The sequence below is a fragment of the Salvelinus sp. IW2-2015 genome, linkage group LG27 (assembly GCF_002910315.2).
Source record: "Salvelinus sp. IW2-2015 linkage group LG27, ASM291031v2, whole genome shotgun sequence".
NCBI lineage: Eukaryota > Metazoa > Chordata > Actinopteri > Salmoniformes > Salmonidae > Salvelinus > Salvelinus sp. IW2-2015.
This window is the reverse complement of record NC_036867.1, coordinates 35,367,448-35,395,440: the sequence shown is the minus strand read 5'-3', so window position 1 is coordinate 35,395,440 and position 27,993 is coordinate 35,367,448. Positions and strand designations below refer to the sequence as shown.

The 27,993-nt window shown below is 40.8% G+C and overlaps 2 protein-coding genes across 4 annotated transcripts in view; both read right to left on the bottom strand.

Moving 5' to 3' along the window:
• Positions 1 to 216: 216 nt before the first annotated feature.
• Positions 217 to 7,721, bottom strand: LOC111953265 (ly6/PLAUR domain-containing protein 1-like). Its single transcript, XM_023972422.2, has 3 exons — positions 7,580 to 7,721; positions 4,543 to 4,677; positions 217 to 536 (listed from the first exon to the last, which is right to left on the bottom strand). The coding sequence occupies exons 1-3, from the start codon at positions 7,626 to 7,628 to the stop codon at positions 301 to 303; spliced, it is 420 nt and encodes a 139-aa protein (XP_023828190.1). The 5' UTR covers positions 7,629 to 7,721; the 3' UTR covers positions 217 to 300.
• Positions 7,722 to 8,586: 865 nt separating this feature from the next.
• The window catches only part of LOC111953363 (nck-associated protein 5), a 106,244-nt gene continuing 86,837 nt past the window's right edge, over positions 8,587 to 27,993 (bottom strand). For 2 of the 3 annotated variants that reach the window (XM_023972589.2, XM_070435549.1), the window contains 5 exons: positions 23,442 to 23,777; positions 21,570 to 21,694; positions 20,620 to 20,743; positions 20,298 to 20,479; positions 8,587 to 11,191 (listed from right to left, as the gene is read on the bottom strand). In XM_023972589.2, the coding sequence (XP_023828357.2) occupies positions 10,868 to 11,191; positions 20,298 to 20,479; positions 20,620 to 20,743; positions 21,570 to 21,694; positions 23,442 to 23,777 (1,091 nt within the window). In that variant the 3' untranslated portion in view covers positions 8,587 to 10,867. Of the gene's footprint in view, positions 11,192 to 20,297; positions 20,480 to 20,619; positions 20,744 to 21,569; positions 21,695 to 23,441; positions 23,778 to 23,815; positions 23,916 to 27,993 lie in introns of those variants that run through there. The other variant, XM_070435550.1, reaches the window with a different exon arrangement.

Below are 27,993 nucleotides of genomic sequence, written 5' to 3'. Positions count from 1 at the left end.
GGCTCATAATAATGGCTGGAATTGAGCAAATGGAATACCATCAAACACCTGGAAACCATGTGCTTGATTTCTTTGATACTCATTCTGATCCAGTCATTACCACGAGCCCGTTCTCCCCAATTAAGTTGCCACCCACCTCCTGTGATAGTCTCTTGTATAGGATTCCTCTCCAAAGACGACACTAGAGTCTTGATGTAGCCAATACACTACGTACGGTTATGTACTGTAGCCTATATGTACTCTCATAATACTCTAGTGTTATCTTCGAGTAGAGGAGGGGACAAATGGACGCCTCTAGGTCTATGTCAGAGAAAGAGAGACCAGCGTGAGGGAGACCAGAAGAAAAAGAAGGGAGGAAAATGAAGAGGTCGCGGCCGACGGGACCGGGCGGTTCTTCTTCCGGGGCCCATTGCAGAGCGGTGTGTTACAGCAGGAGATGCACACAGAGTTGATCCTTCCAGTGCAGAACTGCTGGTAGCCTGATGAGGATATGAGGCATGCCCCAGACGAGGCGCAGGACTTGCGGTAAAATATGCCTGAAGAAGGAGAGAGAGAAGTGGTCAGGAGTAAAGCTATACAGGATGTCCAGGTCAAGGTATATGTGGTAGTGACACCGTTGGTGAAATAGCAAACTGATGTAGCACAAGCACTTTTTTCCCCCCCCATGAATGTGTGTCTGTTTTATGTTATGCCTGGCCTATGCCATGTCTCTCACCCTTTTACAGTGGATGTCCTTGTACGTAAAGCAAATATCTGTGAAAATCAGACAAAGCAATATCTAATCTACCTTTTTTTCACAAATAAACAGGAACAACAATTACACATCAAGAAAATTTGGTGATTTGAACATATTTGCCTTAGGAGCTTAGCCAAGTGAGAAATTCTTGAGACATACAGTATATTGTAATTCAGTGCTATTTGCAATTGAACAGAACTTTATCCTGATCGATACTGGAGTGGGTCATATTACTTCGAGGTGATCCTCTAAGTGCCTAGAACCTTTGTAGAGCCGTGATAAAAAAGAATACATTTGAGAATGTCATCTCGACATAGAAGATAATGCTCTCAAACTATGGAACAATTGCAACAGAACTATGCTTTGATTTATATGGTGGCGAGAGAATGCACATGAATAAGAGTGTTTTGATTTCATGGAAATGTTGTCGTGCCATTAGTCTTACCATAAGAGGTGGTAAGAAAGCCTGCGTCTCCCTGCCTGATGAATGAACACCTTGCAGGGACTCAACTCCCATTTCTCCCTACTCCTTCCTCGGAAATAGACACTGCGCTTTAGGACACAAACAAATCCAAGGTGACCCTGGAGATGCCACTCAAGCTCCACTGAATCTATAAGCATCAGTACTTGTTATAAGCATATATGGACGCTTATAATATCTTAATACAAGGTTTATCATGTGTTCTCTGCTGAAATTTGTCAACAGACTGCAACGAGCTGTTATTATGAGAAGGGGTTCATAAGTGCTTACGACAAGTCTTACGTTGCATTATAACTGTGGCATAATGCGTTATACCTGTCGACGTTAGGTGAAGTGTTACGAAAAGTTCAAATGAAAGAGTAGAGAGGAAATAGATGAAAGAGGTCGATGATAGGGGGGGGGAAGAGAACTGCTAGTCACGTTAAAAGTTACATCAAAACTTTGCTGCTCTAATTTACTCGTCTTTCTCTTGAAATAATAACAGATGAGCTGTCAGACAAAGTGTAAATTTGTAAATGCAATACAATATTCTTGTTTTGTCTCAAAGATGTCAGACAAGCCTTCAAGACAAAAGTAGACCATTTCGGTCTGCATCAGCCCCTGATTACTGCTATTAAGTTTGACAGAACTAACAATGCAACTTCAGCATAATCAACCCTCTGCTTTGTTCCATACTTCATCACTATGCACATTTAGAACTGACAGTCAAACAAACCACGTCCCCAAACCTTTGTTGGGGGAGGAATGGGTAGAGACCAAGCTGGCACCAATTCACGTGCAAAAGCCAACTTTCCCTGAGGATTACGTTACAGATGTCTTCACATATCATAAACACATTATGCAAGTGCTTCTTTCCGCCGATAACGTTGTGGTAATTCGCAAATTCATTATTTGTGATCAATTGCGGTTGCTGCATTTAAAGATAATTAGTTAGGCTCCTGGTCTCAGGCTGACATTATATGACATTTTCAAATTAAGGAACACATTCATTACCAACATTGCTAGAAGGTTTCATGTTAGAATAAAAGTTTACATGAATTTTCTGTTTATCTGCTTACAGGAGCACATAAGAATCCCTTTGCCAACATTGCATTTGAATCAAATGACTCAGAAGACCTTTCTAAAGAGTGCAGAGGCTGGAAAAGACTTGTGAATATACTGTAAGCATGTGCATTTCACACAAAAGTGAATCCTTATCTCAAGGTTATTCAAACCATTACACAACATTACACATAGTGTACATTTGTTCATGACATTATTGCCGTAGATTATTGCCTTTGAGTGACGCATCTTGTCAACCATCATATTCAGAGACATAATTTGGGCATAAAACACTCGCTAAGTACAATCTTGCTATGGCAGTCTTGGTACATTTTTTTTGTATACTCTTGTAATTGGAAGCATACATTTGATCACAAGTGACAAACTGTACATAACATTGGATGTGGTAGGATCAATAGGCCTAGTGTATTTGAAGGGCGTTCTCTCATTAACCCTCTTGTCGTGTCCGTTTCATGTTAATGAATTCTGTGTTCCGGGTCCAAAATGACCGCCCACATTATAGCTGATTATAAATCCATAATAATACATATATTATCACCTAATGTTGTGTTAGATCTTTTTATCAACTTAAGTTCTTGTGAACATTACAAGTTTTGAACTTCTATTTGCTATTTATGGCCTGTAGGCCTCGTTGACCTGAGCTCATACAACTCGTTTTTGAGTTTAAAAAAAAGCATAATGTATGGATTATTTTGACTACAACAAATACTCAGATGAAACATATTGTGCTATTTATCAAAGACTACTTTGTGTCAAAGTTGATCAAGGACTCTCTCCTCTTCACCAGTGTTATGATCAAAGATATGATCAACAGCCTCACATACAGTATATCGTTTGGTCATTGTGCTGCCACAGAATGAATTGTGAGCAAGGCCTCAAAAAAGATTTATATACCAGAGCCTGAGAAAAGTTCTCTATATTATTGAAACAATGTTGCGATTGTTTGTGAGAATGCTAACAGGTGTGGTTCCCATGGGGGAAATATTCTATTGGGGAAAGGTTCCCGTGGGGGTTGCCATGGGAGCCAAGAAGGGGAGTGAGGTATGTGTATGCTCAAACACACTTGCATGTGGGGGTCTGGGAGAGGAAGTGTGTCCATCTGATGAATGGGCATGTGCCTGAACTCAATTTTATACACTAATTGTATTCTCACCCATTAATTTCTAATTACTGGTCATTTTTGACCAGGAACTCCACAGGTGTACAAAAGTTAAATAAAACACCCCAAATATTATGAAAATCATCCAAATGGATTTTGTGTGTTCAGATGCCTTGTGTGGACAAAGTCATGGAACCTTATGACAATCAGATTAAATCAACTACGTTTTTCAGAGAGAAAACTTGTAAATCAGTCCAATATGACTGGAACACAGCAGGAGGGTTAAGCAATAAGGCACGAAAGGGTGTGGTGTATGGGCAATATACCACTGCTAATGGCTGTTCTTAAGCACGACGCAACGCAGAGTGCCTGGATACAGCCTTTAATTGTGGTATATTGGCCATATACCACAAACCCCTGAGGTGTCTTGTTGCTATTATAAACTGGTTACCAATGTAATTAGTACAAATAAATGTCTGAAATACCACGGCTGTCAGCCAATCAGCATTCAGGGCTCGAACCACCCAGTTTATAATAAAAAATATTGCATGGATCAACTGAGTACAGCAACCAGCAACCAAGGGGTTAACCACCCTTTGGGATAATCCCATTAAAATAATATGAGCCATAAACCATGAATTAACTATGGTAATAGCCTCTTCATCTATGGAGATTCTTTGATAGGTCCCAATTGATGTTGTGGGCATACATATAGGCCTAGTTTATGATCTCATTTGTTGACGTTACAAGGAGACCCTATAGATCAGTTCCACTGAATTCAGAGATAGAGAGGAAGTACAGGAAAGAGGGAAATATACCTTATTTTAGGTCACATGTTAAAAGTGTCACAGTCCGGTGTGGCTTGGTTTTGCATGGCAAGGTAGGTGTCAGAGAAGGCAGTGTGCCCTGGGGTGGTCTAGCTGCAGATCACGTTTATATTGTGTCGGCGTGGGTTCGAATCCGGCCCACACCCTTCTGACACAAAACAGATCCCCCAACCTTCCTGTCTCTCTCTCACTGGTCTCTCTCGTCAGACTGAAGCTCACGCTCTGCTGTGGCGGAGATACAGCATCAGCGAGAAGGGACTACTCTCCCACTATCTCTATCCAATACAGAACAAACGATGAAAGGAGTGGGACTGCTCAGGAGACGCTGTTTTCTTACCATCCTTCTTCACCAGTACCTCTTTCTGACACATGTCCTGCACGTTGACCGTGCAGTTGACAATGAACTCCGGCGTGGAGCATTCATTGTTTTTCACCTCCTCACACTGGTAACACTGGATCTGGAGAGCATAACCTGTACAAGAGAGAGACAGGAAGAACCACAAGGGTTTAAAAAAAAGTCCACAAGAACAGTTCACCAGTATCTGGCATATAATATCTCATTAGTCTATGAATGTTGGTCAAGAGAGACTACAGGCTAATTCTTTGTTCAAGTATTATCCCTTGTTCATCTGGAGCCTTTCAGACCCCCATGTTTTCCTCCCAGTTAATCAAGAATAAGTGTGTTTGTGATCTATTGCCATTACCACAGATCAGGAACTGTATCCTCGAGGAGAGACAAATGCATCTTTGAAATGAAAAAGTCTCTTTGCTGGCATTTTGAAAGTCAACTTGGTCCCTATTTGCAAGACTGGATCTCCTTGATGAATAACAAATGTGAAGATTATCTCAAAGAGCATTTAATGTGGGAGAGACGATGTTGACGCATATCCTTGCACATGCGGACATGTTACAAATATCAGACAATAGGACTTTGAGCTAATATGATGACATTTCTGTACCGCACCACAGAAAGCACTGATGAGTCACACAAACACATACTTCTCTGACTACATACACGTTTGTCATGACAACAAAGAAACACAGCAGAGGGGAGTTGTTTAGTGCACAAACAGATCTGGAGTCAGGATAAAGGGATTTTGACTGAAAATAATGAACAAATATGTTTCAACAATATAAATCCATACTCTAATTTATTTGCCAACTGAACTTAATATAGAGCCGTCGGACATAATTGTGTGTGGAAGCTGGGYATACTGTATCTGTGCAGGGAAAAAAGCCACTCAACTTTACCCACTAAAATAATAATTGCCATTCTGACTACTACAGGTCCAAACAATCAAGCCAGAGTGTTTCAGACAAAGTGTTTTATCCACACACTCAATGAAGCTGTTGCTCCAGCACTGACTTCAAATGAGATAAATTCATTCTAACTTGACTCATTGGAATTACATGGAAATTGAGATGAACTAAGAATGACAGATGGTTGGCTATTCATGCAACGTTGTTTCACAGGGAAGAGAAATCTAGAGAATTTAATCGAGGATACCGGATGGATAGCACAATCGGATTCAGGGTTTACAAATGGGGGTTTAGCAGAAACATGCATGACTGTGCAATGATAAACAATAATTCAAAATGTTCTCAAGCACCACAGTTTCAGGTCATTTGTTCTCCGTGACGGTAGTACTGTGTTCTAATTATTGAAATGGCGACAGTCATTCATCTCCCAGTCTGACAGCGCCATCAAGTACAAATTCAATTGAAAATAATCCAAAACAAAAATCAGAGCGTAATTACTTTAAAACCAGATAAATGCTTCAAAACTCCATCCATCAACCGAGCAATAGWCTCATAAAGTGCCTAAACACATCCTAGACAGTCATGTATTTGTCCTCTATAAACCACTGGCTATTGATACTAAATATGATTAACATTTAGGCAAGCATAAAGTTATGTACATATTGTCTCTACTGTTCATATTGTTCCTCAAGACAGTTTTCACTGAGGTAAAAACATCCTCAAGTTATTTAGAAGTCATTTCTGCTGACAGCGAAGATGATGTTTAAGGAGTGAGCGTGTTAACCAAACGCAGCACATCCAACTCAGAACGGACAGAGGCATTTGTATGTTATTTACACCAGAGGCATTTTTGGTGAGATCAAGTTCTTACACGACACTGTTCATATGCCATGTGCAATGTGTTGAACTGGAAATATGGACTGGAAAAGCTCTGAGTGGCTGATAGTCACATCATTCTGATGATATGATCAGTGGGTGTATGTTGGAATGACAATGCGGACTACTCCATTGACATAGATTATCATTGTCATTTTACCTGAACCTTTTTTTAACAACTACATTACCACCGTTTGTATGCGTTATTACCAAATCATTGCTATAATTTACCCATGTGGATTGAGAAATCAGTTTATTTRCCGTCATCTATYTTACRTGGTGTATTTTCCTTCCACAGTCATTTGAAGAGAGACAGCGTTGTTATTCTCTGCATATTTAGTGATATCAATATTCATCAGAGGTGTTCATGGAGTGGTAGATCAGCTCCTTTAACACCCACTAAAAAATGGTGCTTGAGTTTATTACATTCACCTGATCTGACAACTGTTGATCAATCAAGTTCCTTATCATTTGAGCTTGATGGAATGCCTACACCTGTAAAATAAAACGTTGAATTGCATCTGTGTTGTCAATTAGAGAGCTATTAATTAGCTATTGATAATGAGTGGCCTACACATGTCCCTCTGCTTTATAAACTGTGTGAATACATTCTTCACCTGTAATGGTGTCTAGTCATGTTAAGTAGCAATTCATCGGAATATTCAATAGCCTAATAGCATGCCATTTAGGGCAATTGTAAGATCAGAAAGACGCTCCAAATATGGAATAATGTTCAATGTTTCAGCATGTCACGCTCTATTATTTAACATTTACATTTTTAAGCAATATCATTGAATTGAAGCAAAGATATGTAAAATAGTAGCCTAAATCACATTTTGAAAATGTGTCTTTGCACAAGTGATATGCGCAATAGTTTTACAGACGCAATTATGACCTAAGGTGACATTTTCTCAGCTGGAGCGCAAGTGTCATTAAAAATGTTAAATCCAAGAATCTGTGTCACAATTTCTTATTCCAAGACAGTTATAAATGCATTTAACGAGATTATTTGACACTGTCGGCATTACCAGACCTCTACTGGACTTCTGAAAACGATTTAATTGTTTTCATCCGACAAAAAAAGCTCCCCAAAATCATTTAAACATAATCCAAAACTTGACTTAGATTGGAATACCTGGAAACGTTGACACATCACTTGAGGAAATGCTCTCAGCATCAGAATACAACGCAGCAAGCCAACACATGTAAGATTACGCCGTCTCCAAAGTTTAGCATACCTGTTTTGAGGAAAATTCCAAGCAAAGTTGCATAAATGAGAAGCAACATCCTCTCCCAAATGACACTATGGAGGAACACATCAGACCAGGTGAACTTAAAACGAAAGCAAAACCCTTAGATGGATCCGTGGCATCAATGTGTGAGAGCACATTCTGCTGCGAGGAATGTGAAGCGCAGCGCTGAACGAGGGCGAGCTCTGCGGTTCGAGAGACTACGTTGCGGGATTCCAGTGAAATTGGATGAGGATAAATCGTAAAACGTACCACGTGACGAAAGATCGTGGTATGGAAGCAATTCTTCAATCACTCATATCCTACACACGCAGATCAGTGACTGTTTAATTGCTTCCAAATATGAAATGGTCACCTTTGGATAGGCTTTTGGGCATGGAGTGCACCGTTGGCAGCCATGCACATTTAACCAGATTTAGAAAGGCTACTATTCATGAAATACATTTGTTGAGATCTTATGGATCTTCTGTGTCTGTTAAGGGTCTTGTATGTTTCAGTTAGAGAGAGAGAGAGAGAGAGAGAGATGGGAGAGAGAGCGAGAGAGAATGTTTGGGTGTCACTCTTGGGTGGCTGAATTAATTACTTTTATTTATAGTCACATAATTACCCATCAAGAGACTCTAATTGTTATAAATACCCCTGCTTTATAAGCACTGTCAAAGAGAGTGAAGCTCAGTGAACACAGGCTATACGTTTAACGCGTTTTGTAGTTGAAGACTATGACATGAGCTTTACCGCAGGACTTGGCTCAAACCTTCCCTCTTAACAATTCCCTGCTGTAGCCTATTTACAGATATTTCAGTTACACATTGATGAGCGCAATGGCAAAGATCAGCGAAGATCTCACTGTTCCTTATGACTATAGTACCTTACATTTGACTACAGTATATGATACTGAACGCACACGTGTATGACTGCACGCACGCACACGCACACACACACACATACACAAACGTCAACCTCCAACAGTTACGAAAGCTGCACCAAATTTAAAATAGGAAATAATTTCTTTTTATTTGTCTGGGAAATTATGACATAAAATATARCATTAAAAGTCTAATGTAACAGCCAAAATTGCACACGTAATTACCAAAGTAACACTGCTGGTAACAGGTTCTCTTACAAAGGAACAATCAAGCAGAGAAGATGTGAAGTAGGACAATTAAACACCACTATACAGTTCCATGTACAAAAAGTGGGATATAAATACTCGTCAGCTAGAAAAAAATACATTATGGTCTTAGCAAGACTCTCCTTACATATTATTAACAGTTTCATGGAAAATTGTTCAAACAATGAAACGTACACAGTCTGTTTTTGATTAGCACCAGAATCAAATTACACACGTTTGGCATGATGATGTATTCCTACTACGTGTCAAATGTGTTATAGGATAAAGTGATAAAAGGTTGCAGTAGTAGCTTTTATTCGACAAAAAAAAAACTATTTTGTATCGACAAAACCCTACAGGAAGTCACAAAACGAGGAGACGATCAAGAAAAGTTGAACTGTTCTCAATCAATAGACATACAGCTTGAATGATTGGCAAACATTACACAATTATTAAATGTTTTAAATTGCATATACCAGTCAGCAATGCTCCATTCTGATATWAATTTAATTGCAGTTTTTAACACACAAACAAAATATACAAAAAATGAGTGTTTTATGATGCTACAAGAGACACAGTTTCAACAGTTATGTTATCTTGCAGTTCATGAAGATTTTACTTTTCAAAAAATGTCTGTTTTCCGTTTAAAAAAAATGAAAAATGTATTTTCCATGAGTTGTAACCTTATATTCAAGGTAACTAGGTATACGCGTTGCATTTTCCCTGAGCTACTAGCATAGACCTTGCTCCGCAAATGTGTTATTGAAGCCCACAGAAGTTTCTGATTCATCAGTACCATTCTGACACTAGTTCAGTTCTATGTTTACATTAAATACTGAGTGACCCAAGTACAATGGTGATGGCACGGTGATTGCCTAAAGGGATAATTCAGGATTTTTTCTACTTCCCAGAGTCAGATTAATTCGTGGATACCATTTTTATGTCTCTACGGGCAGTTTGAAGGACATTGCTAAATAGTGTTAACATAATGACTKGAAGTCTATGGTAACTGCAAGCATGCTAGTAGATACCATATACTTCCAGTCATTGCGCTAACACTAGTTAGCATTAGCTCACACAACTAACTCTAACTTCCTTCATACTGGATGCAGAGACATAATAATGGCATCCATGAGTTCATCTGACGAGGGAAGAAGAGAAAGGGCTTCATTGCCAAATATCCCGAAGTATCCCTTTAAGCCACTACACAGCAGTTGAAGTTCATCTTGACAGTTTTGACTTGCTGGTAGAAATGATTGATCATGTATTGATCATGTAYTTCTCATCTGTACTACAACTCAAAGTCGAAACTGACTCTAGTACATTCAATATGCAGGATACTATTCTTTAAGATCCCACAGTACTGGTGGTTCAATTAAATGTGCATATGCATGTATTTAGGTCACTTAATATAAAGTATAAATCACGGCACTTCAAAAATAAAATACATTATTTGTTCTTGTTCTCATGTGTGTCACATTTTAGTTCACCATGCAACTTTCAAGATACCACAGCAGTCTGGAAATCGTACACGTTTGAGCCAATGGCTTTAGGAGCTATGATTGTATGGTATGGGTTGCAGTGTATTGCATGATGGTAGTTGTGGTGTGTAGGCCTGCCATTATGGCATACAACACTGTGGCAGTAAAACATTAGAGAAATCATTTGAGAAATAATGATCAGTGAGAAAACCATCTATCCACATCCAACAACCCTAATAGTTTTTTGCACATATTATGATTCTTAAGGTATTGCTTCACACTACTAGGCATCATCAGTTGCTCCTGATAATATTACTGATTGGTTTGATTTGGATTTGGTGGTATTTACTCTAGTTGTGTCTTCAAGTTGAATTCCTTAAAAACTTTGTACAGTATTTGTTACAGTGCAATGATTTAAAAAAAACATTCCCCCTTCGGGGAAAAATATATAATGCAAGAAGACAATTTCTAATATTGCTTTCCACACCTTGAACGGTGGTACTGTTGTAGCCTATAGTTTAATTGTCCATCTCAGAGGTCATGCATACCGTACAGTCTGGGTTCACGTCCTTATCTTATGACATCACCTATGACATCCCTTCCTTCCTTATGACCTAAGTGCTTCGGTTGGTGGGAGTAGCAGAGGACTCCAACAGAATCGCCCCCGGCCTCCACTTTCTTACTCTACACGTCGTTGGAGCCTTGACTGGTGCATGAGGAGAAGCTGTCGTAAAGCGAATCGCTGAGAGAACCCACACGCTCCGCCCCGGGCTTGTTGGAGTAGTAGCTGGACGACGAGGGCTCGTTGTCAGCCCTGCTGCAGCAGTCCTCTTCTCTCTCCCCTGCGGAACAGGAGCAGTCACCGCTACTGGGCCTTAGCTCTGTCTCCGGGCACAGCCCCAGCCCACTGCTGTTCAGCTTGTTCAGGGAATCCAAGGACACGTCTCTGGAGCCGGCCCGGACACCTCCTCCGCAGCCGCCTGTCGTCATGTCCACTTGATTCCCTTTCTACAGCAACAACAAGACAAACAAGAGAGGAGAAAATGAGACGAGAGGTGTTTTTGTCATCTACCCACACTGAGTCCACACTACGTCCACACTGCAGCACATTATTATCATCATACTTTAAAAGGGCCAATCTGGTATTCAAACAACAAAGCTGTCCCAGATTACTTATATGAAATGATATGGAGAAAGGAGCAATCTGTCACTCGGTCTCTCAACAAAGAATATCCAGAAACAACAAAAACAAGGCTGTCATGCTGAATTTACACTGAGTGTACAAAACATTAGGAACACCTTCCTAATATTGAGTTGCACCCCCCTTTGCCCTCAGAACAGCCTCACCCCCCTTTGCCCTCAGAACAGCCTCAATTCGTCGGGGCATGGACTCTACATGGTGTCGAAAGTGTTCCACAGGGATGCTGGCCCATGTTGACTCGCGAGGTCAGTCTATGTCATGGAACTGTTTTGTACACTCAGTGTACATCTACTTCAGCGTGAAGCAACACTACAAAGCAATTTGACTACTGCCATTCCCGAGTATTGCATTGATTTATTGAGAGCTTTGTTTATTCTCCTCCTATGCTTAAGGCCCAATGAGTCTGTCTGGGGGAATCTGCCGTGAGATATCAACCTCTCTACAGGGAGCCGGGGGGGGAGGAGGAGGAAGAGGAGGAGGAGGAGGAGGAAGAGGAGGAAGAGGAGGAGGAGGAAGAGAGGAGGAGAGGAGGAGAGGAAGAGAGGAGGAGAGGAAGAGAGGAAGAGAGGAGGAGAGGAAGAGAGGAAGAGAGGAAGAGAGGAAGAGAGAGAGAGATTCTCCTTCGTAGCTTTTTTAACACAGCGTATTATATTTTTGTCAGGAGCCCATGTTGTTAAAAAAGAAACGAGTGAAACGGCGGCCAGCTTCTTCTCGCTACAAATGAACGCAAATGGCTTAACCTCAAATATACTGACGAGAAAACAGCTACCGTATATCATTTTGCATATTGACAGGTGTTTTGGTATGCACAGAGAATCTAACTTAAAGGTATAATGTGGTATCTGGGTATCTGTTCAATGGAGATTTCAATCSATTGATTCTTGAAGAATATACCACAACAAGAGTGGGACTGCCATTTGTCTAAAGAAATACATCACAGATTGCAGCATTAACGTTGCAGTTTCAGGATGAATCCCTAGAACCTTCTAGGTCCTGTTGTTTATGTACTTTTGAGAAATATTTTTGGCATGTACACTTTTATCGTGTGTGGTGGTTGAACTCATTGCCTTCTTTCATGGAAAACGCCTCCAAGCCATTCCACCACCCTTGAGTAAATTGGCAACACAACAATAGGAAAAGTCCCCATTGAGATACATATATATATATATAAAAAAAGCTCTGCATCTCCAATCTAGCATAATCACAGAAATCATGCATAATGCATTTTTCCACATACAGTCATAAATCTAACCACAGTGAATACAAAACACATCTTCAGTAGAAAAAAAGTGATGTTGTGTAATTCAACCTTGGTCAATAACTATTAGAATATCTTAAGGGTAATATTTATGCAGAAACACACTGAGGAATCTTGAAATAATTTGAGGAATTATTAGAAGGAGCATGTGCTCTCTGGCTACATTTTATCTGTGGTAAAGGTAAACACAATTCTCCGGGTAACTGGATTGTCCTCCAGCCAATCTACCGAAGGGGCCAAGCCATCCACACACTTCCTGGGTGGAGAGTACACAGAGGTATTACCATATTATCCGGGGTATAGACCGCCCTCGGGGTTGCACTAACTCCTCATCATTAAGTGTTCACTGCCAGGTGCCTCTTAGAAATGGCTTTTCTCCCCGGAACTCCAGCCCAGAACCACTCTGCTAACAATCTGGCGGTTAACAATAATCCATTCTAGATATTCTTCATGTACTAAATCAGCACAGAGAAAATCAGAAATACCCTACACTTCTGAAAAATATCCCTGTGACTAATAGGTACTGTGACTAATAATGGTAATTCAAGGGTTGGTAATAAAAACTAATGTCATTCAAATCTGCAAAATGACACATCTCCATTCTAGCAAAGTTACTGGAGAATCAAAAGTGCTACATCGAAAAGGCTTTTTAGTCCAAGACTTGGCTCAATCTGGGTCCGGGGAAACCAAACATATAGTATGTGCCAGTGTAGTGTAGTCTACAGGTGCATGGATGTGGAAGACCATGAGAGCCGAGCAGATGGTGTATGACTTGATTGTGATCAGTGATTGGAATTGGGGTGGCCTTTCGTTCAGCGCCTTTGACAGTGAGGAACAGCAATCATGGTCCTGTTCTTCTCCTAACAGCACTGAGCTCTCTATCTCGGCAGGAGGGATTCTTATCTGTGATTGAATTTGATTTGGTGAAACACAATTACCACTCTTGTCTGTGGGTCGAAACCAACCTCCGTGCAGACCTTGACTATCCGAAGGCACCTAAGGAGCCAGTTGAAGTGTATCCTTTACAACGGAACACACAGGAAAACATCGCCTCAGGGGCACATCGGGTGGAAAAAGAGCTTGTCAACGGCTAATTGGTTATCATCTAGCAACATCGAGGTATTTCAGTTCAATGGGAATGTCTTGGGTGACTGGGATTCTGAAAGAATATATACGTTGGAAACATTCTTGCTTTCTAAAGGTGTTAAGAGTCAGTCAGTCGATAAGGAGGCCAAAGAGAGAACGGCTGTTCTTCTCCCTGACTGGGATTCTGGACAATTGTTGTGTGTCTGAAATATCTATTGTTCATATACCACTAATGGTATACTGTTGTGTATGTACGTATAGGCAGTAGCAGCTGGTATACAATTGAAATCAATCAATCAATATATATATATATATATATATAGGCATGTGGGCCTTGAGAGACAATAATTTCTCTACACTTGGTGTCAGATGTAAAAAATAATAATAAGTACACCTCTGATATTTAGAAAATTACAAATAACTCATAACATTCCAGCCCGATATTTGATTCGAAAGTCTGTCATCTGAAGCACATCTTACACGTCTGTACTTCTACTTCCAACTGCGTGTCCAAGACCAAAAACATCCCTCTCTCTCCCCATTGCATTAGTGCTCCAGGTAACAAGCTGTTACAAGCAGCTGGGGAGAAAGTGTGAACACAGCTATTACATAGTTATGAGGCATATTGCTGTATAACCTGGCCCTCTCTGGTCTAGCTCCTTAGGCCCTGCTATGTCCGGCCCCAGCACAGCATCTAAGGCTGTTTTCCCCCTGTCGGGGAGGCCTGTAGCGATCTCTATTACCCATCGGGAGAGAGAGAAGGGAGCGAGAGAGAGAGAGAGAGAGAACAAGGGAGAGAAGGAAAGAAAGAGAAAAAGGGAGAGAAGGAAAGATAGAGAGGGAAAGTAAGAGAGGATGAGAGCAACTGAGAAAGATATAGAAATAAAAAGGGAGAGATTGAAGGAGGCAGAGGGAAGGGGGGGTGTAGCCAGGCAGCCAGAGAGGCAGGCAGGCAGCGTGGCTGTCAGGCAGTGTCAGGATGATGAATGGGGGCCAGGCTGGGCCATGAGGTCTCTGATGGGAGCTGCTGAGCTTTACATCACTCTCCTGAGTGTTTGTGAAAGGTTATTAAAGGCACTTAAATCACCCAATCTCACACCGCACCCGCGCTCCCCCCGTCCGCACCTTCCACACACTTTCCACTTCCCAAACGAATCTTCCATAACGATATTATGAACTTACCTGACTGACTTAAAGGGAATGGTCACAACACCATATTTTACAGTAGGTATGGGTTTCTTTTTGACTCATACATTGTCATTTTGGTGCCACACCCACCACTGGTGTGCGTGGCCAAACACCTTTATTTTCATGTAATCTGACCAAAGCACCAGTTCCTATCGAATCCAAGTGCCAATGCCATTTAGCACTGCTGGGTGATTTGAAAAGTCCTAGTCAATCGATCAATAATATAATAACAATCTTAGCAAAAATGTTTATCTTTCATTTACAATCTGTAGAAACTATGAGAATAGAAAGGTTCAGAACTTTTGTGAAACATAAATAATAAATCGTAAATAGAAATCAAAACTGGGTGGACTTCAACGATAGATGGTGGGTTAAGGGTAGCTGGGACAAAACAGAAACAAGGATGGGACAAAAAAACRAACAAAAGGTAACTATTGTAAAACATACTGTGTCCTTTAAATGTACAGTATATACTATGTATAAGCTGGAAGTAGAAGCTGTTGTTGTACATTAGTTTACTCCAATTAGGGAGGGGATGTAGGGTTAGGGGAAAATAATAACGGAAAATATATGCTAAATATATATACATACAGTAACAGTCAAAAGTTTGGACACACTTACTCATTCATGTTTTTTATTTTTATTTTTTACTATTTTCTACATTGTAGAATAACAGTGAAGACATCAAAACTATGAAATAACACATATGGATTCATGTAGTAACCGAAAGGTGTTAAACAAATTAAAATATATTTTATTTGAGATTCTTCACAGTAGCCCCCCCCTTTGCCTTGATGACAGCTTTGTACACTCTTTGCATTCTCTCTACTAGCTTCATGAGGTAGTCACCTGGAATGCGTTTCAATTAACAGGTGTGCCTTGTTCAAAGTTCATTTGTGGAATTTATTTCCTTCCTAATGCGTTTGAGATAATTCGTTGTGTTGTGACAAGGTAGGGGTGGTATACAGAAGAAAGCCCTACTTTGTAAAAGACCAAGTCCATATTATGGCAAGAACAGCTCAAATAATCAAAGAGAAACGACAGTCCATCATTACTTTAAGACATGAAGGTCAGTCATTCCGGAGAATGTCAAAGACTTTGAAAGTCTCTTCAAGTGCAGTCGCAAAAACCATCAAGCACTATGATGAAACTGGCTCTCATGAGTACCGCCACAGGAATGGAAGACCCAGAGTTACCTCTGCTGCAGAGTCCAAATTTGGGATTTGGGATAGATCACTAGAGTTAACTGCACCTCAAATTGCAGCCCAAATAAATGCTTCACAGAGTTCAAGTAACAGACACATCTCAACATCAACTGTTCATAGGAGACTGTGTGAATCAGGCCTTCAGGGTTAAATTGCTGCAAAGAAACCACTACTAAACAACCAATAATAAGAAGAGACTTGCTTGGGACATGAAACATGAGCAATGGACATTAGACCGGTGGAAATCTGTCCTTTAGTCTGATGAGTCCAAATTTGAGATTTCTGGTTCCAACCACTGTGTCTTTGTGAGACGCAGAGTCAGTGAACGGATGATCTCCGCATGTGTGGTTCCCACCGTGCTGTGTCTGTGATTTATTTAGAATTCAAGGCACACTTAACCAGCATGTACTACCACAGCATTCTGCAATGATACGCCATCCCATCTGGTTTGCGCTTATTAGGACTATCATTTGTTTTTCAACAGGACAATGACTCAACACACCTCCAGGCTGTGTAAGGGCTATTTGACCAAGAAGGAGAGTGATGGAGTGCTGCATCAGATGACCTCCACAATCACCACGACCTAAACCCAATTGAGATGGTTTGGGATGAGTTGGACCGCAGAGTGAAGGAAAAGCAGCCAACAAGTGCTCAGCATATGTGGAAACTCCTTCAAGACAGTTGGAAAAGCATTCCAGGTGAAGCTGGGTGAGAGAATGCCAAGAGTGTGCAAAGCTGTCATCAAAGCAAAGACTGTCTAGATTTGTTTTACACTTTTTTGGTTACTACATGATTCCATTTGTGTGATTTCATAGTTTTGATGTCTTCACTATTATTATACAATGTAAAGTTGTAAAGAAAAACCCTTGAATGAGTAGGTGTGTCCTAACTTTTGACTGGTACTGTATATTTAAAAAAAAAATATATATATATATATATATATATGGGGGATTGGAAATGATGCAAATAATTAAATTGATGAAAGCCCAAATTTACCTGCAATATTAGAGCTGATCTACACCCTATTTCTTTTGTTTGTTTATAATAATGCCATTAAGCAAACTCCAGGCTTTTCAATTTTTTGGATGACATGAAAATAGAGCTCTTTAGCCAAGCACACCAGTAGTGGGTTTAGAGTCGAAATTAGAATGCATGAGCAGAAAAGAACCCCATTCCTACTGTAAAATATGGTGGTGGATCTTTGATGTTTTGGGGCTATTTTGCTTACACTGGCCCAGGAACCGTTGTTAAGGTCAATGGCATCATGGACTTTATCCAGTGCAGGGACATTTTATGCCACACACCTGGTTGCCTCTGCCAGGAGGCTGAAACTTGGCCGCAAGTGGAACTTCCAGCAATGCAATAACCCCAAGCACACATCAAAATCCACAAAGAAATGGTTCATTGGCCACAAAAACAAAATTTTGCAATGGCCATCTCAGTCTGCAGACTTGAACCCCATTGAAAACCTTTTGGTTTGAATTGAAGAGGGCGGTCCATAAGCGCAGACAAAGGATATCAAGGATCTGAAATAAATCTGTATGGAGGAACATTTAGAAAAAGGCTCAATGCCATTATCCTCGCAATTGGAGGAATTGTGACCCCTACCTTTTTGAGAAAAAATGGATATTACTTCTTAAAAATAAAAAATATCTCTGACCAATTGTATTAGTATAAAATAATAGAATTTCCAATTTTTTGGGAGCATACAATATACTGTAGGTCAGTATTTTTTATTWTTTATTTTATACATTGTCCCTTTAAGGTAAAATACATGTTAATAAGGAGTAAATGGGTTAAAAAGGAGTAAATGGGTTGAAAGGGTGACCATCATCTTGGTTGGTTCATGGCTATTAAATGAGGTTCTCTCTTCTGTAATTCAACACATATCTACAGTATATACCTTTAACTTGAACATGTAATTATTAACGGATTCATTTAGAATAGTCAAGTGCTATTCAACCAAACAATGTCAATGGTCCTCATAGGCCTTTATTGTGTTAGATGTCTTTTCAAAGTTTCTTTATTTTATTTATGAAGATATTTTCTTGTGAGGTCTTTCCAAGACCAATTATTGGACATCAAAAGATGATAGGATTAAATCCATAGTGTTGCTCTGTCTTTGGTTGTATTTGTTGTCGTTGTTTGGGTGATCTCTGTGCAGGTTGGATGCACACTGGACTCTGTCCGACATGCTGCATTTCTGTAGGGAATCTCATCACAATCAGAGCCATGCTTTCAAAATCCCAGCACATCACCGCAGCAGCCAACCACACATAACCTTGTTAGAAAACCCCACGTCCACAACCAGCAACCACACTTCCCTTTATTTCACACTGACATTAAAATGGTCAAATCCTGGCCATTTTAGCACAAACGTCTTTGCAGAGTGGGAGTGAAAGCCTTATATCCAAATTATTTTATTAAGTGTAGACTAATGGCTGAGAAGACAAAAAGCTCTATTTTTCCCCAGTTATTCAATGAATAGATGAACCAATGTTTCTGTATGCAGAGCCTTTGTCAGGTCAAAGCATACGCCAAGGACATTCGTTTTTCCACATTCAATTTTGAGCAGGCAAATGTCCAGTCAATGCAGAATGGAATAAATCTGTTCTTATTGAATCTATTAGAAATGTTTGACCCCAAAAAGAGACGGGCAAGGATGATGTTGTAAGTTTAATAAAAACCCATACACCCTGAGCCCTGCAACGTTGTATTTTGCTTTAGCAGAGTAGCTGCACGTTTCAGTACTGCTCCTCTGTCATAGTACAAGGCCTCTATAGGCCAACAGTAAGAACCATAGTTCAAGAACATAAAACATATTCATGTATTTTTCCTCTCGCTCTCTTTCTCTCTCTGAACTTGTGTTGAGTCAGATCCTTTTGCAGATTATGGATTTTTCTGTCAGCGTCGTTGTGTGTGTGTGTGTGTGTGTGTGTGTGTGTGTGTGTGTGTGTGTGTGTGTGTGTGTGTGTGTTAGGTTATTCTACTGCACTGATCTGAGGGGAAGTGGGGGCCGAGGGGGGTGAGGGCCATTTCATGGTCACTGCTCCTCATTTGTCATTCAGTGAAGTTAAATACTGGTAGGCAAATACCCCGTGACACGAGAGGGCAAGCCGATCGAAAGCAATTAGGTGACTTTCAGTTTTTTTGTTTTATGAAAACGTCCGAACAATCCAACTACAGCGCTGTGTAGGAGGCTGAAAGACATCAAGCTTTGTGGACTTTGTACGCACTTTGAGAAAGCTGGAGAAGCTGGAAAAGGACAAATGTTGCTTCACAGCGATTTGTTTTCACATGAGTTGGAGTGCAAGTTACCATGGAAACAGTTTGTTTTGAGCTAATGCATGATCTTACATAAGGTAAAGCGGTAAAGTGGTCCATACAATAGATCCTCCGGAAGCAACATCAACAGACCATGATCATCTAGTTGACAAGCTACAAAAGGATATGTCAAAGGTAATACACTGAACAAAAATATAAATGCAACATGTAAACTGTTGGTCCCATGTTTCATGAGCTGAAATAGAAAATCTCTGACATTTTCCATACGCACTAAAAGCTTATTTCTCTCCAATTTTGCCCACAAATTTGTTTACATCCCTGTTAGTGAGCATTTCTCCTTTACCAATATAATCCATCCACCTGACAGGTGTGGCATATTAATAAGATGATCAAACAGCATGATAATTACACAGGTACCTTATGCTGGGGACAATAAAAAGCCACTAAAATGTGGAGTTTTGTCACACAACACAATGCCACAAATGTCTCAAGTTTTGAGGGAGCATGCTCTGCAGGAATGTCCACTAGAGCTGTTGCTAGGGAATTGAATGTTAATTTCTCTACCATAAGCCATCTCCAACATTGTTTTAGAGAATTTGGCAGGGGGTGCTGAGGAGTATTTCTGTCTGTAATAAAGCCCTTTTGTGGGTGAAAACTCATTCTGATTGGCTGGGCCTGGCTCCCAAGTGGGTGGGCATATGCCCTCCCAGGCCAACCTGTGGCTGCGCCATTGCCCAGTCATGTGAAATCCATATATTAGGGGCTAATGAATTTATTTCAATTGACTGATTTCCTTATATGAACTGTAACCCAGTAAAACCTTTGAAATTGTTGCATGTTGCGTTCAGATTTTTGTTCAGTGTATGTCGTAGGTCAACAGGAAGTACTTACGCTTAGTCTGTCTCCTGCTTTGCCCTCTAGCGATGACTGGTTGTGCAACAAGTGGTATTGGGAGAAACTCCCCCTGTGGTCGTCCTTCTCTACGTGAGAGAACATGTCATGTTGATAGTAGTCCATGATTGACGGGAACTTTCCCACACTGTTCCTCTTCATTGTCTTCTCTTCGCAGTAGACTGTGGAGAGCATGTTTCAATCAATATACCTATCAATCAACCAAATCAAGATAAACTGGCTAAAATCAAATGATGTAGGCCTACATCTAAATAACATTAATATTGTGTCTGTGGATGTGGGATGCAGACAAGATTCTGACCTTGGTTGCTCGTCTTTGCTCTGTTGGTAAGGGTGCTTTGGGTGGAGCCTAGCGTGTTCCCTTCAGACTCTGTCTCGGTGTCACTGCTGCTGCCTGAGTATGTGCACACTCTCGGGGCTCTGTCCTGTTCAGGAAAGAGAGGGACATCAGAACAGAATGAGAAGATAGATAGATATCCCTTTAAAGACTACTTCAACGGAGTCAGATTAACTTGTGGATACCATTTTTATGTCTCAGCATCCAGTATGAAGGAAGTTAGTAGTTTTGCGAGCAAATGCTAATTAGCGTTAGCACAATGACTGGCCGTCTATGGCACAATAGCTGTTAGACGTCTAGTCATTGTGCTAACACTAGTTAGCAATTGCTGCCTTAAATAGATACTTTGGGATTTTGGCAATGAGGCCCTAGATCTACCAGCATGCCATCAGATACCCATAGACTTCCAGTCATTGCGCTAATGCTAGTTAGCATTGGCTCGCGAAACTACCTCTTAACTTCATTGATACTGGACGCAGAGACATAAAAATGGTATCCACGAGTTCATCTGACTCTGGGGAAGTAGATGAAATCCCTTTAATATCACTGTATCCTCAACAGATTACGGAGATACTCTTTCATAATGATAATGCTTCTTGGAGATGTGAAATTGTATAGGGATTGTACGGAAGCCACAATCACAGATGATAATGCGTCTTACGTGATACACAGAAACACAACCACTAGACATTTGAAGTACTGTAGATTTTTCAGTTTAGCAGTTCTCTTATTGCTGCTATTATTCTGTCAGAGGATAATTGAACTACGTCCCTCTACTACTAGCAACATTTACTGTATTTCATGCAACATAAGGAATCAATGCTATTATATGCTACTATGCTATTGCAGTCTATTTTGCTGCCAAAACACCACCCCTTTGACATAGGCCTAATAGTGCTGGGGAAGTTCCTTACAGTGGGTGAGTTTAGATCCTTAGTGTTCCTCTTCTTCTCCACTTGTTCCTCGTGGGCCTCCGTAGTGACTGTGTGGCTGGTGCTGCATAACTCTATCTGACTCAGTCGCTTCCTTCTGATGACATCTATCATTCAAAAGTAAAGAGAAACAAATCATGAGACACAGACAACAACCAAACCCACACACTCACACCAGGAAGAGAGCCTACGCATTGCGTACATAGAGGGCGGAAAAGTAAAAAATGTCAAAGCTATTAGGTCCCGGAGTTTCAGTAAGACTCATGGCTACATCCCAAATAGCTCCCTATTCCCTTTATAGTGCACTACGCAGTAGTGGGGACCATGGCCATAGGTTACCATTTGGGACGCATCCATAGCTAACGCTATGCCAATATAGTTGTTAACCTGTGAAAGCACACGCTGTACAACATGAGCGTTATGCTACAATTTCTTTAATTGTGAGGAGAGTTTGGCATTTCATCTATTAATAGTCAATGGCATCCTCCCTACGGAGGCTACATCGCTACATCTCTGACTTGAAGCAGCCCCGAAATACCAGCTTCAAACTGTCACTCCCAATGACAAAGCATCCAATGATAGTCACAGCTGAGTCCGTGTGAATTTTAATGACTACCTACCCCTTCCTTCACACTTGTTTTCTCTATACAACTTCCTACCTTCTCCTGACAATATAATTAACTGGGCCTCGTTGGCGGCGGCGCTGCGGGAACATCAGCAGAATCATTTGTACCGCGCCGAGGGCAAAATAGTTCTTTCATCTTCTTGACTACCTGTGAGGGAATCCGTGGTGGAGATTAGTCTCCTTCTCTATTCCTTATAATGACAGCTGTTGGTCATGCCTACCTTAACCGCAGTACCGAGGTCACACAGATAGACACTAATTCCCTGATTGCATAAATCCCTAGGCGTGATCACGAAGATCACTCATCCCTATACGAGTACATTGTTAGTGTTACTTCCCTCAGCCCATATGATCCCGCTCTCCCTCCCTCCCACCCACCGTCATGCTGTTGTGTTGCTGCGGTAAAAGAACAGGCAGAAGGTGGTTTATGATCTATGTCGCTAATTGTCGCTATTGAGCTTGCGTGTCTAATTGTATTAGCGACTTATCCTTGGGATATGGTCTGTGGGTCGTATTATCCGGAGGGTTTTGTGAAGGTGGGTGGGGGATGCAGGGTCCTTTGTTAAGCAGAGCTACGGAATATCACTCAGAATACCAAATAGGCTTGTCCATCTAGTCCAGCATTCAAAATGCATAGGAGACTGATTAACAAAGGTAGAAGGTTTTCCTTTTCACGGAATAGCTTCAAGTGGAGAATGGATCCTCTGTTGAGATTGAGAGGGTGGAACATGTATAGTGAATTCTTGAGGGCTACTTAAGGTTCATAATGATGTGAATTGAAGTAAAACACTGCCACCCTCATTGCACAATCAAATTGAGCCAGCGAGAATCTGAATTTTATTCTCTCTCATTTTATACACAGTTTATAGATGGGTTAACACCAAATTGGGTTTCATGATAGTGGCCAAACATCCTCCGAGCCTGCTCAGCCATTCTAGCTTTTATATGCAGCTGTGAATCATTGGTTTACCTAACATAAAACCATTGGCATGAAACAGAGACAACACAGAGCCTGTAACAGTGGTTGTGTCCCGATCATCGACTTTTCTCCCTGAAGTGTGCACTTCACATGATGGGACTGTACTGGTATAAGAGCAATGGTGTGGACATTGTCAATACTTATGGCTTCTTAATACATAAAGGGGAGTGTGGAAGTGCAAGCTTTGGGAGAAGGGTATAGAATGGAGACGTAACGGGGATGTTGATATGAGGTGAACCCCCAGTCTTACCTGAGGTGGATGGTCTGGGGAGGCGGCTCAGGGCTTCCTGTCCACAACCTCTTCCAGTAACTGTAGAGTCAGACAGGGAGTGGCCCAGGGCACTGGTGGGTGGTGCATGTGGGTGGGTCTCAGACAGGGACGGCACTTTCATTTGGGATGGGGAATGAGCAGCAGAGGCCGAGAGGAGGTCCTGGTCAGGATCAGTGGGACTGTGAACGCTCGCCATCATCCGGTCGGGGCTGGACTCAGATCTAGGAATGTGGCGCCCGTTGACCCGGGTGACGGAGTCAGGGAGGGGRAAGGTGCCAATCCCGCTGTCCAGGGTTCTCATTTGGCAGCTGGAGCCTGGGGGGGTGGGGGACAGGAGAAGCAGCGTGTGATGATGGGGTTGGGGGCGGGGAGGGGGGGAGCAATGGAAAAGGAGGAAGAGCCACACGGATTGGATTCACAAGCAACGGAAGGGGTTATGGGTAAAAAGGGCATCTTGGGGTAGGTTCAATAAGATAGGAGAACGAATGGAGGCAAAAGCAAGAGATACAGGAGCATTACTTCACGTACGGAGCACCTGGGTACAATCCAAAGCCAAATCATTATGAGAAACTGTAGAAATATAATGCAGGAAAAAGGTCTGAACTTTTCGTATTACTTTGTCCAGTAATACGTATGATACGATCTGTTTGTGTGTGTAATTCATCAGGTTTATTCCTATAAGTGGTTATCAGCCCTCTATGATCAAATCTGTATCACTTCTTCATAAAATTAATAAAGGTATCTGACTAATCTTGAAAAGGATCTAAAATGAACGGCCGCTTGTAACTCCTAGGTCTCTCTGCGTTCCCAATCTAATTTCACCCATTTGGAACCCAGCGTGACTATAGAGTGCCAATTTATTAGTGATTTTTCTCTCTACCTCCTGTATCAGCATTATGTTGATTTACACACATTCGCCAAACTTGATATGTTCCACACTGTGGCAGTAATCTAAGGACATTGTAGCAACAGATGGACAGCGTTTAAAATACACAGTTTTGCAAAGCCTCCGTCTCCGGGCGAGACAGATGGATGGCTGTTCGACATGATCCAATTCCATGTAACTGTGAATGATGTTGGCTAATCATTCGGTGCTCATTACTTAATTGCAACAATTCGGGTAAAAAAAAGAAAGATAATGTTGAACTAGTTCTAACATTAATTCAGTTTAAAGACAAAAGTGGGGGAAAGGTCAGATGGCTGATATGACTGCAACTTTGACAATGTTCTATTTTCATTCTAGGTTGCACAGTATATTGCTGCATTGCAAAAGTAGAACATATTAATGTAGCGTTATATACATTATAGACTAGTTGAGGATGGAAAAACCTTGGAAATGATTGATCCTTTCGAGTGAGCAGTTGTTTTGGAAGATATTTYCCCCCATAGAACAATCTGTAAGTTCTGATTTCTTTCTTGCCTTTTATGGACAAGCATGGGACCTTTTTTTTTAGAGTTGGGTTGATTTCTGCTAGCTCTGCCCTTAACCTTGGCTCTTGGTCTTGTAACGCCCAGACCATAAACATCCACTTCTTCTATATGCCCTAACACATCCCTCCATCGTTGTCATACAGTCTCTGGACGTTCAACCCAAACTTCTAGAAAAGAACGGATAAATGGATGGATGATTGAATTAATGAATTCATTAATTATATATTAACCGTTTCCCCTGAAGGGGTTCAAGGCATGTAAGAGGTAGCCCTCATAACTTCCATGGATATGCTTTAGTACAATAACCCATAAACACAGGGCTCGCACAATATCATCGCCAACCAGCTGTATCAAACCCTCATAATTAAAACCAAAGCTCTTTATCAGAGGCAATGCGCTGCCGTTGTAAAATACATGATTAACCTAATAAAGCAATATTTTCAGTCCCATCTAAATTTGCAACCAGACATTCAATTAAACCAACAGTGCATCAAAACAAGAATTAATTCAATTATGCATCAGAAATGTCCCACTGGATGACTGGGAGTAAACACAGTCAACTTAATCATGCTATTAGTGCACAGTTAGAGTCATATTGTAGGTATACGTGTCTTCTTCTGCCTCTCTTGCACCTCCTACTCTGCAGTAATGTTGTAGCTGAGGTGGTTATAAACCACCTCGATAGACAGATGGCCTGTTATGTTGCTTAGATAAATCTGCAATGAGTCATCACGGGGTGGTTGTGGCAAGCCCCTAAAACAGCAGCTGATCAATTACTACAGAGTTCTGCATTATGCATCAAGTGTAAACCAGTTCAGAATGTCTCACATTCTTGATCCTATATTCAAGGAAGAAGACAGAGAAGATAAAGAGGGAGACAGAGAAAGGGAAATAAAAGAGAAAGAGAGAAAGGAAAGAGAAAGAGGGAGACATCCATACCTCACAAAGCTTAATAATCAAAGGAGTTGATTTGGCAGTTGTTTTCAATATGCTGTTTGCACTCACACTATAACAAGGTCTAACATGGACCTAGAAGCCAGTTCCACTGCTTTTTTATCAATCCTCCTTTCTAGTCGGGGACTGGTTTAGACCTGGGATACCAGGTTTGTGCATATTAATTATCAGGTAGAAAAGAAAACCAGCACTACTCCGGACCTCATAGGGTATGATTTTAATGACCTTAGGGTAATACTATCTAAAATCATAGGAAAAAGTATCAGAGAGGGTCTGAAATTGTGTTTACTGTGATCCCAATCACTTCTATATTAAACCTCCTGGTGATAGAGAGCAAGCTCTGCAGACCTAATGACATGTTATGATGAGGACTCATCATAACATGTCATCACCCAGACATTAAACACCATCACAACTGCATGGGAATTACGACCAGAGGTCATGACTATTGTCACATGACCAAGACCTCAAACCATTTAAATTCAGTCCAATGTCAAAACTTGAGCTGTTTATTATCTATTATCTATGCGCAGTCACTTAATCTCTACCTACATGTACATATTATCTCAATTACTTTGACTAACCTGTAACCCAGCACATTGACTCAGTACTGGTCCTGTTGTATATAGCCTCGTTATTGTTATTTTCTTGTTGCTCTTGAATTTTTTTAATATCGTTTTTTAAATAAATATTTAATATATATTTTTCTGAAAACTGCGTTGTTGGTGAAGGGCTTGTAAGTAAGCATTTCACCGTAAAGTCTACACCTGTTGTATTCGGCGCATGTGAGAAATAAAACTTGATTTGATTTGATTTTAACCATGACAAAGCCACACCTCATAGACTCATGAGTCCATCTGCATCCTTTTCTAGTTTCTAGTTTTAATCCCTGCTACAATATCACATTATGTCAAAAATAAAATACAATTTTGTTTCTAGTTTCTTGTGTTCAGAGAAAATAAGTAATTGAGATCAGGCAAATGTGTGACATATTCTACCCATAAAAGCCCAGGGTAAAATGATATGCTAGGCTGGACTTCAGGACCTATAAGTGGACTCTGCTTAAATCTTTATGAGACCGTTAATTCATACTGAGGGGAGGTTGGATAGATGTGCTTAGCTGGCAGAATTAAATATGCCATTCAGTTAATTAGAATACAGAAACGATTAACAATCTTATTTTTGGCTCTGTTCCACGATATGGGGCTTAGTTGAATCAGGAAAATGTTCATACATCCCGGACATTTTCTCAGGTCAAAACAATTTCTCACAATATTTGTGTTGTCGACCCCATCAATACAGAGGCTAGCATATAAAAATTACTTTGAGCCAAAGAGAGCAGCTTTTATAAGTATTGGTATGTAGGCCTATGGTTTTCCATGTTTGATGTCAATTATGTCCAAAATAACCTGCAGGTCTAGGTCTTTAATGTCCATCCTTTAGAATTCCTCTTGATTTAGATAGTCATTGTGATAGTCAGCATAAAATAGTTATTGGAATATTGCGTACCAGCAGCCATATCATCTGTGCAGACCTATTATGTGCATGGAAATAAATAAACAAAATGAAGCAACAGAGATCATAATCCTGTGTGAAAATAAGGACAAACTTCAAATCTAAAGAAAAGACCACGATAATTCAAGTCGAGGCGTCACGAAGACCTTTTGCACTGGTTGTACATGACTGTGTTGCTCCTCTCCTGTTCACACAATGCCAAAGCCACACCAAACTAAGTGAGAGAAGACCCCATTCATGAAAGGACAACAGTCATCATCTCTTCAAAGATAGGCAGTTAATGTGCCACTCAGTCTAAAACATTCCACCAGAGCGATAGGCACCTAGCATTATACAACTCTAATAAACATTGATTGCCCTGTCCTAGTCCCATCCCTTTAAGAATGCCTTCCACCTGCCAATGAATGACAAACTGCCCAGCGTGTAAAGATCGCCTTGTCATTGAAATAGTAAGTGGGTGTTGTTGCATATAATTTTCCTATCACACATTGTACGCTACCAAAGCTCTCAGAACAGCGGCTGCCCTGACAACCCCCAATGTCTTAGCCACGTAAATAATAATGTGCGCTAGCAACGCTAAAAGGATTTTTGAACGCCGGACACAGTAACCATTTTGTTGATGACCTCAAAA